This window comes from Nicotiana sylvestris, chromosome 10 (assembly GCF_000393655.2).
Source record: "Nicotiana sylvestris chromosome 10, ASM39365v2, whole genome shotgun sequence".
Lineage (NCBI taxonomy): Eukaryota > Viridiplantae > Streptophyta > Magnoliopsida > Solanales > Solanaceae > Nicotiana > Nicotiana sylvestris.
Genome location: NC_091066.1, coordinates 47,759,555 through 47,771,666, shown reverse-complemented (window position 1 = coordinate 47,771,666; position 12,112 = coordinate 47,759,555). Strand labels below are relative to the sequence as shown.

Sequence of the window (12,112 nt, the reverse complement as noted above, 5' to 3'; positions counted from 1 at the left end):
TACTATTATATGGTTTTAATAGATGCATCTATTATATGGTCACATGTGCATTTGTTATCAACTTGTAGTTTGGTTTTTGCAAGATTGCTTGCTCAAATTATTATAGCACAATTCCAGAATATAAATTATGATAATTTATCTTAATAATACTGGTTTAAATCCAAGTCGGTTTAGCAGAAATTGTATGCCTCCAGATATAGCTAAATCATTGGTTATGAGAACAAAACTCTCAAAAAACGAAATTTTGTATGAGATGTATTATTTAATATACAACAACACTTGTACGCATCTAGCCAAGTTATGAAAATTTCTTCCTATCACAATCGGTTCAGGGTCAGGAACCAAATAATTTCTATATAGAAATATGGATGTGTTATATGATTTAATTATTCCACCACAATGCACAAAGATGTGTTCCCAAAGAAGGTTGGGAAATGTGTTGGTGATCCCAATATTAGGGGGAGAAAATGGGCAGCTAAGAAAGTGATACGTGAAATGAATTATTATGAATACATATAGATCCTCGTACAAGAAAATATGAACTTGAAGTTCAAGTGATAATTCATTTACAAATTATTGCCATAAACATTTGCTGACCCAAAGCTAAATGTCATATTTCAGCTGCTAATGCTCCAAATAGAATAAAGTCCATGGGGGACAGAGTCTATGCCACGCATAAAGTGTAACAGACCAATCGGTTCCAAAGATAAAACTCCTTGAAGAAGGAGAGGGGCAAATATTCAAAATGGTCAAAAAAAGGAGGCAAATGCTCTAGAAGAGTACCACGACATAATATTTCATAAGACCTCATGGGAGAGGCTCAGGTACCTGAAATAATGAGATAAAGAGATCTCAATAAGTTATGTCTTTATTAGGTAATAATTGAACCGATATAAAATGATCGTCGACGATATTGTTAACATAATGTAGCGCTCAATATTATTAATATTGACGAGGATCTTGAGCTCAAATCTGTCATGAAATTTGGACAGATAAATAATTGGCCAAATGAAAAATACGCAATGAAAGTTGACTTCACTTGAAAAATATAAAGTTGGACGGAGTCCCAACACCTGAAAGTATAAATCCAGTGGAGGTAAATGTGTTCTTGTGCGAAAAAGGTCAAGTCGATAGACATAAAGATGACTTGTGTCACAAGAATATTTGTAAATATCCTGGCATTGATTATATAGAGACATGTTCTCTTGTTGTGGATGTAGTCATTTAAGATTTTAATCTGGAAATACATAAAAAACTTGATATGCATATAATGGAAATCATTGAAGGATTTAAATTGTTCAGAAGCATATAAAAGTTTTCGAGAAACTTGTTCAATAAAGCTTCAGAAATCTTTATACAGATTGAAACAATCAGGTCGTATGTTATACAATCGCCTGAGTGAATACCTGTTGAAAGAAGGTTACATTTATGATCCAATTTGTCCTTGTGTCTTTATAAAAAGGTTTGGATCTGAATTTGTTATAATCGCCGTGTATGTTGATGATTTAAATATCATTGGAACTCCTGGGGAGATTTCAAAAACAGTAGATTGTTTGAAGAAAGAATTTGAAATGAAAGATCTTGGAAAGACAAAATTTTATCTTGGTCTACAAATTGAGTATATGAAAAATGGAATATTTGTCCATCAATCAACATATACCGAAATTTTTTTAAAGCGATTCTATATGGATAAAGCACATCCATTGAGTACCCCGATGGTTGTGAGATCACTTGATATAAAGAAAGATCCATTCTGACCTCATGAAAATGATGAAGAGCTTCTTGGTGCCGAAGTACCATATATTAGTGCAATTGGGGCATTAATGTATCTTGCCAATAATTCCTGACCAGATATAACTTTCTCAGTAAGCTTATTGGCAAGATTTAGTTCTTCGCCAACACAAAGACACTAGAATGGTATTAAACATATATTCAGATACCTCCAAGGGACCATTGATATGGGTTTATTTTATTCAAATGAATCCAAACCATCATTGATTGGTTATGTAGATGCAGGATGTTTCTCTGATCCACACAAAGGTCGATCTCAGACAGGCTATTTATTTACAAATGGAGGTACAGCCATATCATGGCATTCAACAAAACAAATTATGGTTGCTACTTCTTCAAATCATGTAGAGATAATAGTCATTCACGAAGCAAGTCAAGAATGCGTTTGGTTAAGATCTATAACTCAACACATTCAGCAAACATGTGGTCTTTCTTCGAAAGAGAATATTCCAACAATATTGTATGAAGACAATGCTGCATGCATAGCTCAATTGAAAGGAGGATATATCAAAGGAGATAGAACAAAACACATTTCACCGAAATTCTTTTTCACTCATGATCTTCAGAAGAATGGTGAAATAGATGTACAACAAGTTCGTTCAAGTGATAATTTGGCTGATCTGTTCACTAAGGCATTACCAACCTCAATATTTGAAAAGCTGATATATAAGATTGGAATGCATCGTCTTCGAGACATTAAGTGATTTTTCATCAGGGGGAGTAACTACACACTGCACTCTTTTCCTTAACCAAGGTTTTGTCCCACTGGGTTTTCCTGGTAAGGTTTTTAATGAGGCAGCAAGCAATGCATATTATAAATAACTATGTACATCCCAATATTTTTTTATAAGTTCTTAATGAGGCACATTATCTTACATGAACATCCAAGGGGGAGTGTTATGAATAGTTTGTACATTGGATACTATACTGGATGCTACATTGGATGCCCATGTTGTGACTAACTTAAAGATTAAATCTCTTACTTTATGTCCATCATCTTTACTTTTTATGCCGATAAAAGGCTATGTAATTGCAATGGAAAGATACACACAATTGAAGAAGAAATCTCTTCCTTCTCTCTATCTCCATTTCTTGTTCATGTTTTACTAAATTACTTTTATTTTCTTGTTCCATATTGTTACTTTGAGTTATATTTCATAACACTTCTTCTATTTTTGTGTGTATAAAGGACAATATGTTTATCTTCTAATCATTTCATCAACTTTGACCAACCTATATATTATTCTTTTTTTTTGGTTTCCCACCCGGTGTCCGACAAGGGCATCTCCAACCTTTACCTCATTTTTGGTCCTCAAAATGGGGATTTCCCCAAAATCCCCATTTTGGGGACAACTTACTCCAACCATTCCCCCATTTTTTTCCCAAACTTTTTTATATTCTTCTCTCTCTTCTATATTATATTATTGTATTTCATTTCATTTCATTTTTTAATTTCTATTAAACAAATTCCATCTTTTATTTTTATTAATTTGTAATTTTCATAATTAAAACAATTCCATAAAATTTTAAATAATATAATTTGTAAGCAATTATTATAGATTAAATAATAATTCAAATAAAAGTGAAATCATTGTGATACAAGATTAATTAAATATATATTACATAACGATAAAATTCATTCGAAATACTAGATAAATATTCAACTTCAACCTCTAATATTCTCCCATAAATGATCTATTAATGCATTACGAAGTGCAAAATGAGCATCTTTGTCCTTAATTCTTCTATGTCGAAATAAAAATTCTTGAAATCGTTGATTTTTATCTACTGTCATTTCTACATAAAAATAATAAATGCACGAAAATTAATTTATTAAATTATACACCAAAGTTAAGATATAATATTAATATTATAAATACATTACATAATTAGGTATATATAAAGAGATAAATTAAAAGATTAAATAATAAAATAATAATAAAAAAGTGATGAACAGTAATGGGGGAGATGAATAGTGTACCCCATATTTGAGGAAACACTATTCATCCCCCATTTTGGGGACAAAAATGGGGGAGGGTTGGAGCTAAATTCCCCCAAATATTTCCCCCATTATGGGGGATGGGGGCAAAGTTGGAGATGGCCTAAGGGACCTATTTGGAGGGAAGTGTTCCCTACTAAGAATTTTTCTATATTCAAGGCTCGAACCCGAGATCTTTAGTTAAGAGAAGAACAGTTTTATCCAGTGCACCACATCCTCTGATGATGACCTAACTATATCTTGACATATGTTGAAATAGAGTTTTTTTTTCTGTCAATTGAAATTGGGTAGCTTATGAAAGATTTTAAAGTAGGTTATTTATTAGTCTTTTTGATATACCAAAAAACATTTTATCTATAGTTCAAACTAGTATACATGAATATATTAGATATCATACATGTGTTTCAGGCGTTTGGATATTTCAAGGAAATTGTTTTAAAATAATAATGTGTATTTGAATGATTATTAAGAAATTAATTTTTGAAAAAACAAAAGAAATTATCCACATTTAGCATTGTACAATGCTCTAATCTTGCTAGGGTGATGTAAAAATAGCACGGTATAGCTAGTTTTTGGATTGGTCATTCAAAAATAACCAGCGTTTACCAAGTCAATGAAAAATAGTCACTATTTTACTGCAGTAGAGACCGGTCCAGCAAAATATACTGGAGTTCGGTGCACCTGTGTATGAACTCCAGCATATTATGTTGGACCGATATACTTTGCTGGCTCCAGTATAATATACTGGAGACTGGAGCACCGGTGCTTCAAACTCCAGTATATTATGCTGGATCGGTATACTTGCTGGAACTTCAGTATATTATGCTGGAGTTCTAGTGTACTTGTGATGGAACTCCATCATATTATGCTGGAGTTCCAACATACTTATCTTGGAACTCCAGTATAATATGCTGGAGTTCAAATATACTTATGCTGGAACTCCAGCATAATATACTGACGTATTTTCCAAGTTTTGAACAGTGTTTTCGCTCAGATTTATCTTTACATGAAAAGTGGCTAAATTTTGATTACTTTTGAAATTGAGCTATTTTTGAACGACCAGTTGTAAATCTGGCTATTATAGCCACAAGGGATGACTTTTTCCTTCACCAAAGCCAAGGGAGGGCAGGAATTAGCCGAAAAGGTTAGACTCCTAAAATATGAAAATAAATCAAACCATCTTTTAATAATGATTGAAGCCTTAATGTAATTAGTAAAATTAACGTTATATGATCAGGAGGTTACGAGTTCGAATCGTGGAAACAGTCTTTTGCAGAAATGCGGATAAGACTGGATACAATAGATCCTAGTGGTATAGTCCTTCCCCGCACCCTACGCATAGCGAAAGCTTTAGTGCACCAGATTGCTTTTTTCTTTCTTCTTTTAATAATGATCACGTTAATGTATACTATCTTCAAACTTGTATTTAATAGTAACTTTTAGATGTTTGTTTTTATTTTCTTACTATGTTCATATTCCTATATTAAACTTTTGTACTCATTAATATGAGTTAATTCTAAAACTAGTTTCTTAAAAAAGAAAAGACTAAACATGTCTTGAATAATTAACCCCATTAGCCGTCCACTCAATCGCTTAAACTAAAAATAGTCGGCGAAGATATAATATATGTATAATTTATGTTCACATTTCTTTCCCAAATCTCCTATAGGGAATCTTAAGTCCAAAAGCGACTCGAATATTACTTCTCAGTATGTATCACAAGTATTTGAAATTGTTATTCATTGTTTAAATTTTCATATTGAGTGCAAAGTGCCATGAATCTTTATGGCAATTATAGAAAAGAACCCAAAAGAGATACTCCCTCCACTTTTAGTTGTAGTCAGATGTTGGAAAGCAATGTCTCAGTGCAAATCCTCTTTTAGTCACGCTGTAGTAATGCCTTTTTCTTTGTGCGTCTCTATTTTGGCGTAGTTAGTTTACATCTTGCACCCTCCGATAGAAAGAATGGATCATGTAAGGTTGATCACTCTGGCCCCTATAGCAAATAAATAGAGGAGCGTTTGGGCTTACGGCATAATGACAAACAGTGCAAATATCTTAGGAGTAAGGTTGAATACTAAAGTTCATGGCAATGTAGAGCAATGGCAGTTACAATTCCAACTCATATATTAGTATATAACTCAAAGGAAAAGAAAATGCTTTTCGAAGTTCAGAAAGAAAATCTAAGTATCTAACAATCCATGGGGGAACAAATGCAAAATCACAATCTTTATCAGAGCGACCTGCCATTGCGGGTACTAAATCTGGCTGAGTTTTCACACCTCCAATATCTGAATGTGACAAAAGATGAGAGCTTCTTCCGAAAAAACACCGAAGCCATCTGGAGACTATTCAATCCAAACGAAGTGGGTACACAAGACTGTCTATGGCCAAACGATGATGATACTGTTACACAAAAACTACGCAACAACATGGATTATGGCACACTATCCAATTGCTATGCCCAACTTAGCATGCACAACCACCTCTCTGCTCTGTCTCTGAAACTGCCTCCGGAGTGCCCTGGAAGTATCTGAAAACAATGGCAAATAAGAGAGAGTTTTCAAATCTTCTAGCACCCCAAGAACACTATTTCAATGTAGGGAGAAGGGTTGACATAGGAACTTAAGAACCGTAACTAGACATCAGAGAAGTGCTAATGACAGGAAGATAAACTATACAAGCACATTGAAGAAACCACACTTGCCCATCGAAGAAACCACACTTGCCCATCCAACAACTGAGTGATAAAATCTACGTCCAGATACAAAGAATCACTAGAAAGCACCATGTTGTAATATAACCTAAATATTTCAAGCAAATCAAAATGCCTACCTATTTTTACATAGTTACAGCATGTTTATGGAGAAAATATTGACTAGATCCAGAACTGCACTCGTTCTGTAGGTCTAAAGCCCAAAAGTTCACCAATTCGGAATAATAAAAAATATGCCATACCCATCTTACATTCAAGGGGATCCTAGAAGCAATGCACTTCCCCATCTAAGTTCATTCCATCGTAATTCACCAAATTTTGAGCCGAAATGCACTAAATCAGCCACTGAGAGAAGAAATGAGCAAGAGCGACAACGGATCACATATACTAGAGTATTATACAATTTATTCAGCTGCCTGGCATGAATAAAATTCTAACCAGCACAAGTGCCAGTTCAAGCTCCTCCTCTTCAACTTGACACAGAGTAGAACCAGACTAGTCTTCACTGACAGAAGACTAATCAAAACAAGTTTCCAAACAATATAAACTTGAATTGAAATACTCTGTCTTACGTCATGCCCACTTAATCATCCCTGAGGCCATGTTTATGCTCTCAATTATTAATGTCTTATGATTTTAAGTTACTAGCCGACAACCTTAGTCTAGCAGATATGACTTTGTGAAGACCTTTACACTGCAAATCTTACTCATTGCAATATACAGGTAATTCTCTATTTTATATTCCTCCAATATAAGAGACAAAGGAAATGCTGGACAGTAATAAACCAATTAGAAGGACATCAACAACCAATGTCACTAAGGAATGAAGCAGCATGAATAAGACAACGAAGAGAAGTTTCAGGCTGCATAATGGTCAACCTGTGAAGAACAATTGATGTCCTTTCACAGTTATAAACATAAATAAAAGTTACTATCTGTTCCTCCGTGTTGTTGGATGCTCGCTTAAAGCGTGCTTAAGCCTTGAAGCTCAGGTTGTACGCTTTGGTGGAGGCATCAAGGTACTGAGGTGTGTGCACTTTCAGCTATGGGTTCTGTCTTTAAGGACACAACATCATATATATATATATATATCTTAATTACAATTTTTTCATTCTTTTTTCCAAATAATTATTTTTTGTATTTATATTTCTATGTTTGATTTTTCTTCATTGGCTCTTTTCTACGCTGAAGCCCATGGTTTAATAGTGTTTTGCGCTTAAAGCTCAAAAGTTTTTGGAGCTTTTTTCGCTTATCGCTTTTGCCTACGCTGTTATTCCTTAAGACTAGTAATAACTTCCACTAAAATCATGACACAGATGAATACCATTCATGTCCCTTAAGCTTAGAGCTTCAAACAATGACACGTTTTCTTTTTCTAAAATATACATCACTATTGCGTTACCTAGAAATGTGAACCAAAACGGAAAAAAATTCTTTGCTATTGAGAATATTCCAGGCTCAGTCATCAGCTAAATTTTCAATATCTTAGCCTAGATTTCTGAACCTCAAAACCACAAAGTGAGCTGTACTTTAGATGGATTTTGAAGACCACCCTAACCTTGTGAAAGAACCTATTTACTCTAGTCTTTGTCATAACTTTGCTCTTTGTGATTTTCCATGTACTTGTCATCATTAAACTTGACAGGTATACCTCCATATCCATGGTTTAAGAGACATCTTTTGCCTATTTTAAAAGACAGTTCCATCACATTCCACTGAGAGCTTCTTATTGCTCATATCTAAGAATCATGATGTTTAACATCTTTGGCCACACATTCCTTAATTGGCTCAACTTACAGCCTTTGATTACCAAAGAAGTCTTAAAGTAGTCAATAACTACAACAGAAAAGTTCTAGCTACATATACATTATATGCATAGAGTCTAAGGACAACAATATTGTGCTTTCTTTATAATCATGCAAAAGGATAATATAAACTCACATATCCTGCTCGTGTTCATTGGCCAAAGCAGTTTTTGCAATAGACAAGAAGGCGGCATCAACATTTATATCCTCCTTTGCTGATGTCTCAAAGTAAGGTATCCCTTTTGAAGAACACCACTCCTTTGCTTTCTTCTCAGAAACCTGTTAACCGTGCAAAGAATATATCAGTAAAACTTCAGGGATAATAACTGAAAAACAAAGCATTGTAAATGTTTTACCACTCGGCTATTTCCGCCATCTATATCAATCTTGTTTCCCAACAATATGAATGGAAACGTCTTAGGGTCTGGTGGGTTAGACTGCAGAACAATAAACTCAGTTGGTTCAGATAGAACACATAGTTGATCTCTATTCAGCAATTCAATCAAATTTATAAATCAATTACTCATCAATCAAGAATTAATCGGGGTCGGATCTAGAAAATGACATAACAATTCAAGTAACAGCAAGAATGGTCCAATTAATATTTGACTTTGTGGATTCTATGCAGAAATTATGAAGATTCTTTTTTTTTCTTTCTGGAAGTTCAAAAAATTCTTATCTCCATAACTAGGCCTTTCACTTGTCTTTTCACTTATTTTGGGGATTCACTAGAAGGCAAAAACCAAGTCTTATATTTGTTGAGATCCTATTGGGATAAGAATCTCTTGAGCGGTCATATAATTTTATGAATCCCAAACACTCTGCCTAAATTGAACTTTTTATTGCTCTTTTTGATTGGTAAGGTTAGTCCAAAGTAGAATTGACAAGTTGCATGTGATTTGATACAAACAGGCATGAACTCCAAATCCTTTGCCTCCAAACAATAACCTTATGTGATACCCTATGCAGTAGTCGTAGGAAATAGTATATGATTTCATCTTTGGAAAGATCACTGGCCAAGATGCTCCTTATTTGGTTGCTTGTTTATATTCATGTTTACTTGTTCATAATTCCCAGTTCACCTAGATGTTGGAACTTAGACAGAAGTTTCTTATTCTCAATTAACACCTTAGAAAGGTGGCAAAATGTCTTCATTACCCACTTTTATACCTATAAATATGTAGAAAAAGCAGGTAGCACCTTTGTCGATTTTTCTTTATCCCCAACTTCTCACTGCAAAACTTAAGCAGTACAAATGCAACATGATCATAATATAAATTCTTCTGTTAGTTTGTTCGAGCATTTGCGAATTTCTCCATTTGAATGCGCTGTGTTACCCACTTCAAAGGAAGATTATAATCAATCAACTAAATAAGGGCAGCCTAACAGGAACATGTCCTGATTGATGCACTAAAGGTATGGTGACATGTTATTCCATGCTCAATCAAGCAAGGACATAAAATTAGATGGAGAGAGTTATACAAAGAGATACTAGCTTGAACTGAAAATAAAATCGCATTTACAATATGCTGTAAGGTCGAAGCTTCACTAACAAATAGGTATGAAATACATTGTGACCTTCTGATTGTGACTTAAGAGCTCACAAGTTGATCCACATCACCAACTTAGCATTGTAATAGGCTAATAGAAAACGTTATTATGGATCAATGTGTCTATCATTAGTTGTTGTCCCTAATCCCAAGCGTATTTTACAAAGCAGGATTAAAAGAAAATATATTTCATCCTGATTTACAGGCAAACAAGCATCTCAGAGGAATTAACTTGTTAAAAACGTGGAACGTTAGACATGTATGAAGAAGGTTCAAGATATCCTAACTAAGAACAGTAATAAGGAAAACCCACTGAAGCTGATGAGTTACCTGTTTGAGAAACTCTTCATGCCAGTTGTCAAGGTTGTCAAACGATCGCATTACATTGACATCATAGACCAAAACACAACAATCTGCTCCTCTATAAAATGCAACCCCGAGACTCTGAAACCTCTCCTGGCCCGCTGTATCCCATATCTACTAGTAAATCACAAACATAAGCTCATCCACTAAATACATAATCACCAAAACTATTGAGCTCATCTTAGACATTAAAAACAAAGCAGAATAACCCACTTGAAGAGTCACGAGCCTGTCATCAATTTGAAGCTCCTTTGTCACAAAATCAGCTCCAATTGTAGCTTTATATTGCTGACTGAATTTTTTGTGTACATATCTATACAAGCAGTTAATGACCCACAAATACGAGCACATAAAGAAACATAATGTACCTAGGAACAGTGATCTAACAACAACCTATATAGAACATCACCAGTATGAGACGACAATGGGTAATGCCTGTCCCAAAAAGAATGGCACACTATTACTATGAGAAGAGTCAAAACGCTTTTAGCTGTTCTCTCTCTCTCTCTGATAACAGAAGATGGATAATTGGCCCGCTTCTCTATCCTTCTCAACTTAAATAGCATGTATTTTGTTTGTGGAGGAATTCGAACATGTGACTGTGGCGGAACCAACACATCACAAACTGCACTCTTACCACTGGACCAAAGCCCTGGGCAGTTTTTAACTGTTGTAGACTTGTAGTATTTTTTTACTATAGAAATTGGTATTTATAGTAATTCTTTATATATCATCCTTTTTTTGGACACAGGAAGTATATTGCGATTTCATAAAATTAAAAAAAAATACTACAAGGAGGTGAAATTTGAAAAAGACAAGTGAAATTTAAAAAAGAAACAAATAACGTGATGTCCAATAATTGTGGAAAGTGGTACAGAAGGATACCGATTCATCAATGATGTTTTACCAACCCTGAATAACAAACCAAAAGAGAAATTAATAAGGATATACTAACAAAAAAGGAAATTACACAACTTAGCCCTAGGATCAGAAATTATAAATTGGAAAAAATAAAAAACCATTGTTTGAATCGTACCCACTGTCGCCGAGGACGATGACTTTGAGCAAAGTTCGTCTACGCATAGACATGGAGATATTCGAGCAACGTTCAGATTTTTTTTTTTGTTGGTTAATTCCCTTTTGGGTCTCTGTAATTTCAAACGTCGGATCGGAGCTATTTATTAGAGGAGAGAAAGGGGCATGGGTAAAAGAGGCGCCAATTTAGATCGCTTCTAGTTACTGTGATTTGTAATTTGTTGGATTATGAAACTATTAATAACCCGTTTGGCCAAGCTGCAAAAGTCAGAGAAGTGTTTTTCTTTTAAAAGTGTTTTTTTTTAAAAGTCTTTTGGTGAGAAGCAGTTTGTGTTTGGCTAAATTAGTTTGAAAAGCACTTCTGAGCAGCAATTAGTGTTTGGCCAAGCTTTAAAAAACTGCTTCTAAGTGTATTTTTCTCAAAAGTGCTTCTCAAAAAAGTGCTTTTGGAGAGAAACTACTTTTTTTGTTTTTCCAAAACTGTTTCTGCTTCTCTTTAAAAACACTTTTTTTTCCTTCCAGAAGTTTGACCAAACACCTCAATTTTTTGTCAAAAGTGCTTTTGGCAAAAAAAAAAAAAAAACACTTTTGGCCAAAAATAAGCTTGACCAAACAGGCTATAAATCATGTATTGTATTAATTAGTGATATTAATTGTAGGATTTAAGGAGGTGCCCACAAGACAACCTCGAGCTTGACATCAATCACCTACTCACCTTATTCTTTTTTGTTATTGAGGGTGTGTTTGGTATTGATACCCAATTTTATCTTCATATTTTTTCAAATAGTATATATATTTTTAAATGTCATTTTTGTATCATTATTTAATTTACAAGAATTATACAAGTATTTTT

At 34.1% G+C, this 12,112-nt stretch overlaps 1 protein-coding gene across 1 annotated transcript; it reads right to left on the bottom strand.

Moving 5' to 3' along the window:
- Window positions 1-5,848: 5,848 nt before the first annotated feature.
- On the bottom strand, window positions 5,849-11,470 carry LOC104215508 (ras-related protein Rab7-like). The gene is made up of 7 exons (XM_009765328.2): window positions 11,261-11,470; window positions 11,110-11,136; window positions 10,438-10,537; window positions 10,192-10,338; window positions 8,668-8,748; window positions 8,448-8,590; window positions 5,849-6,323 (listed from the first exon to the last, which is right to left on the bottom strand). The coding sequence occupies exons 1-7, from the start codon at window positions 11,311-11,313 to the stop codon at window positions 6,260-6,262; spliced, it is 615 nt and encodes a 204-aa protein (XP_009763630.1). The 5' UTR covers window positions 11,314-11,470; the 3' UTR covers window positions 5,849-6,259.
- Between the last annotated feature and the right edge of the window lie 642 nt (window positions 11,471-12,112).

Excerpts from the sequence above, each read along its gene's own strand:
- LOC104215508 (XM_009765328.2), bottom strand. The coding sequence starts at position 11,313 with ATGTCTATGCGTAGACGAACTTTGCTCAAAGTCATCGTCCTCGGCGAC. Across the intron at positions 10,339-10,437 it reads ACAGGCTCGTGACTCTTCAA|ATATGGGATACAGCGGGCCA; the intron begins GTGGGTTATTCT and ends ATTTACTAGTAG. Across the intron at positions 8,749-10,191 it reads ATGAAGAGTTTCTCAAACAG|TCTAACCCACCAGACCCTAA; the intron begins GTAACTCATCAG and ends ATTGTTCTGCAG.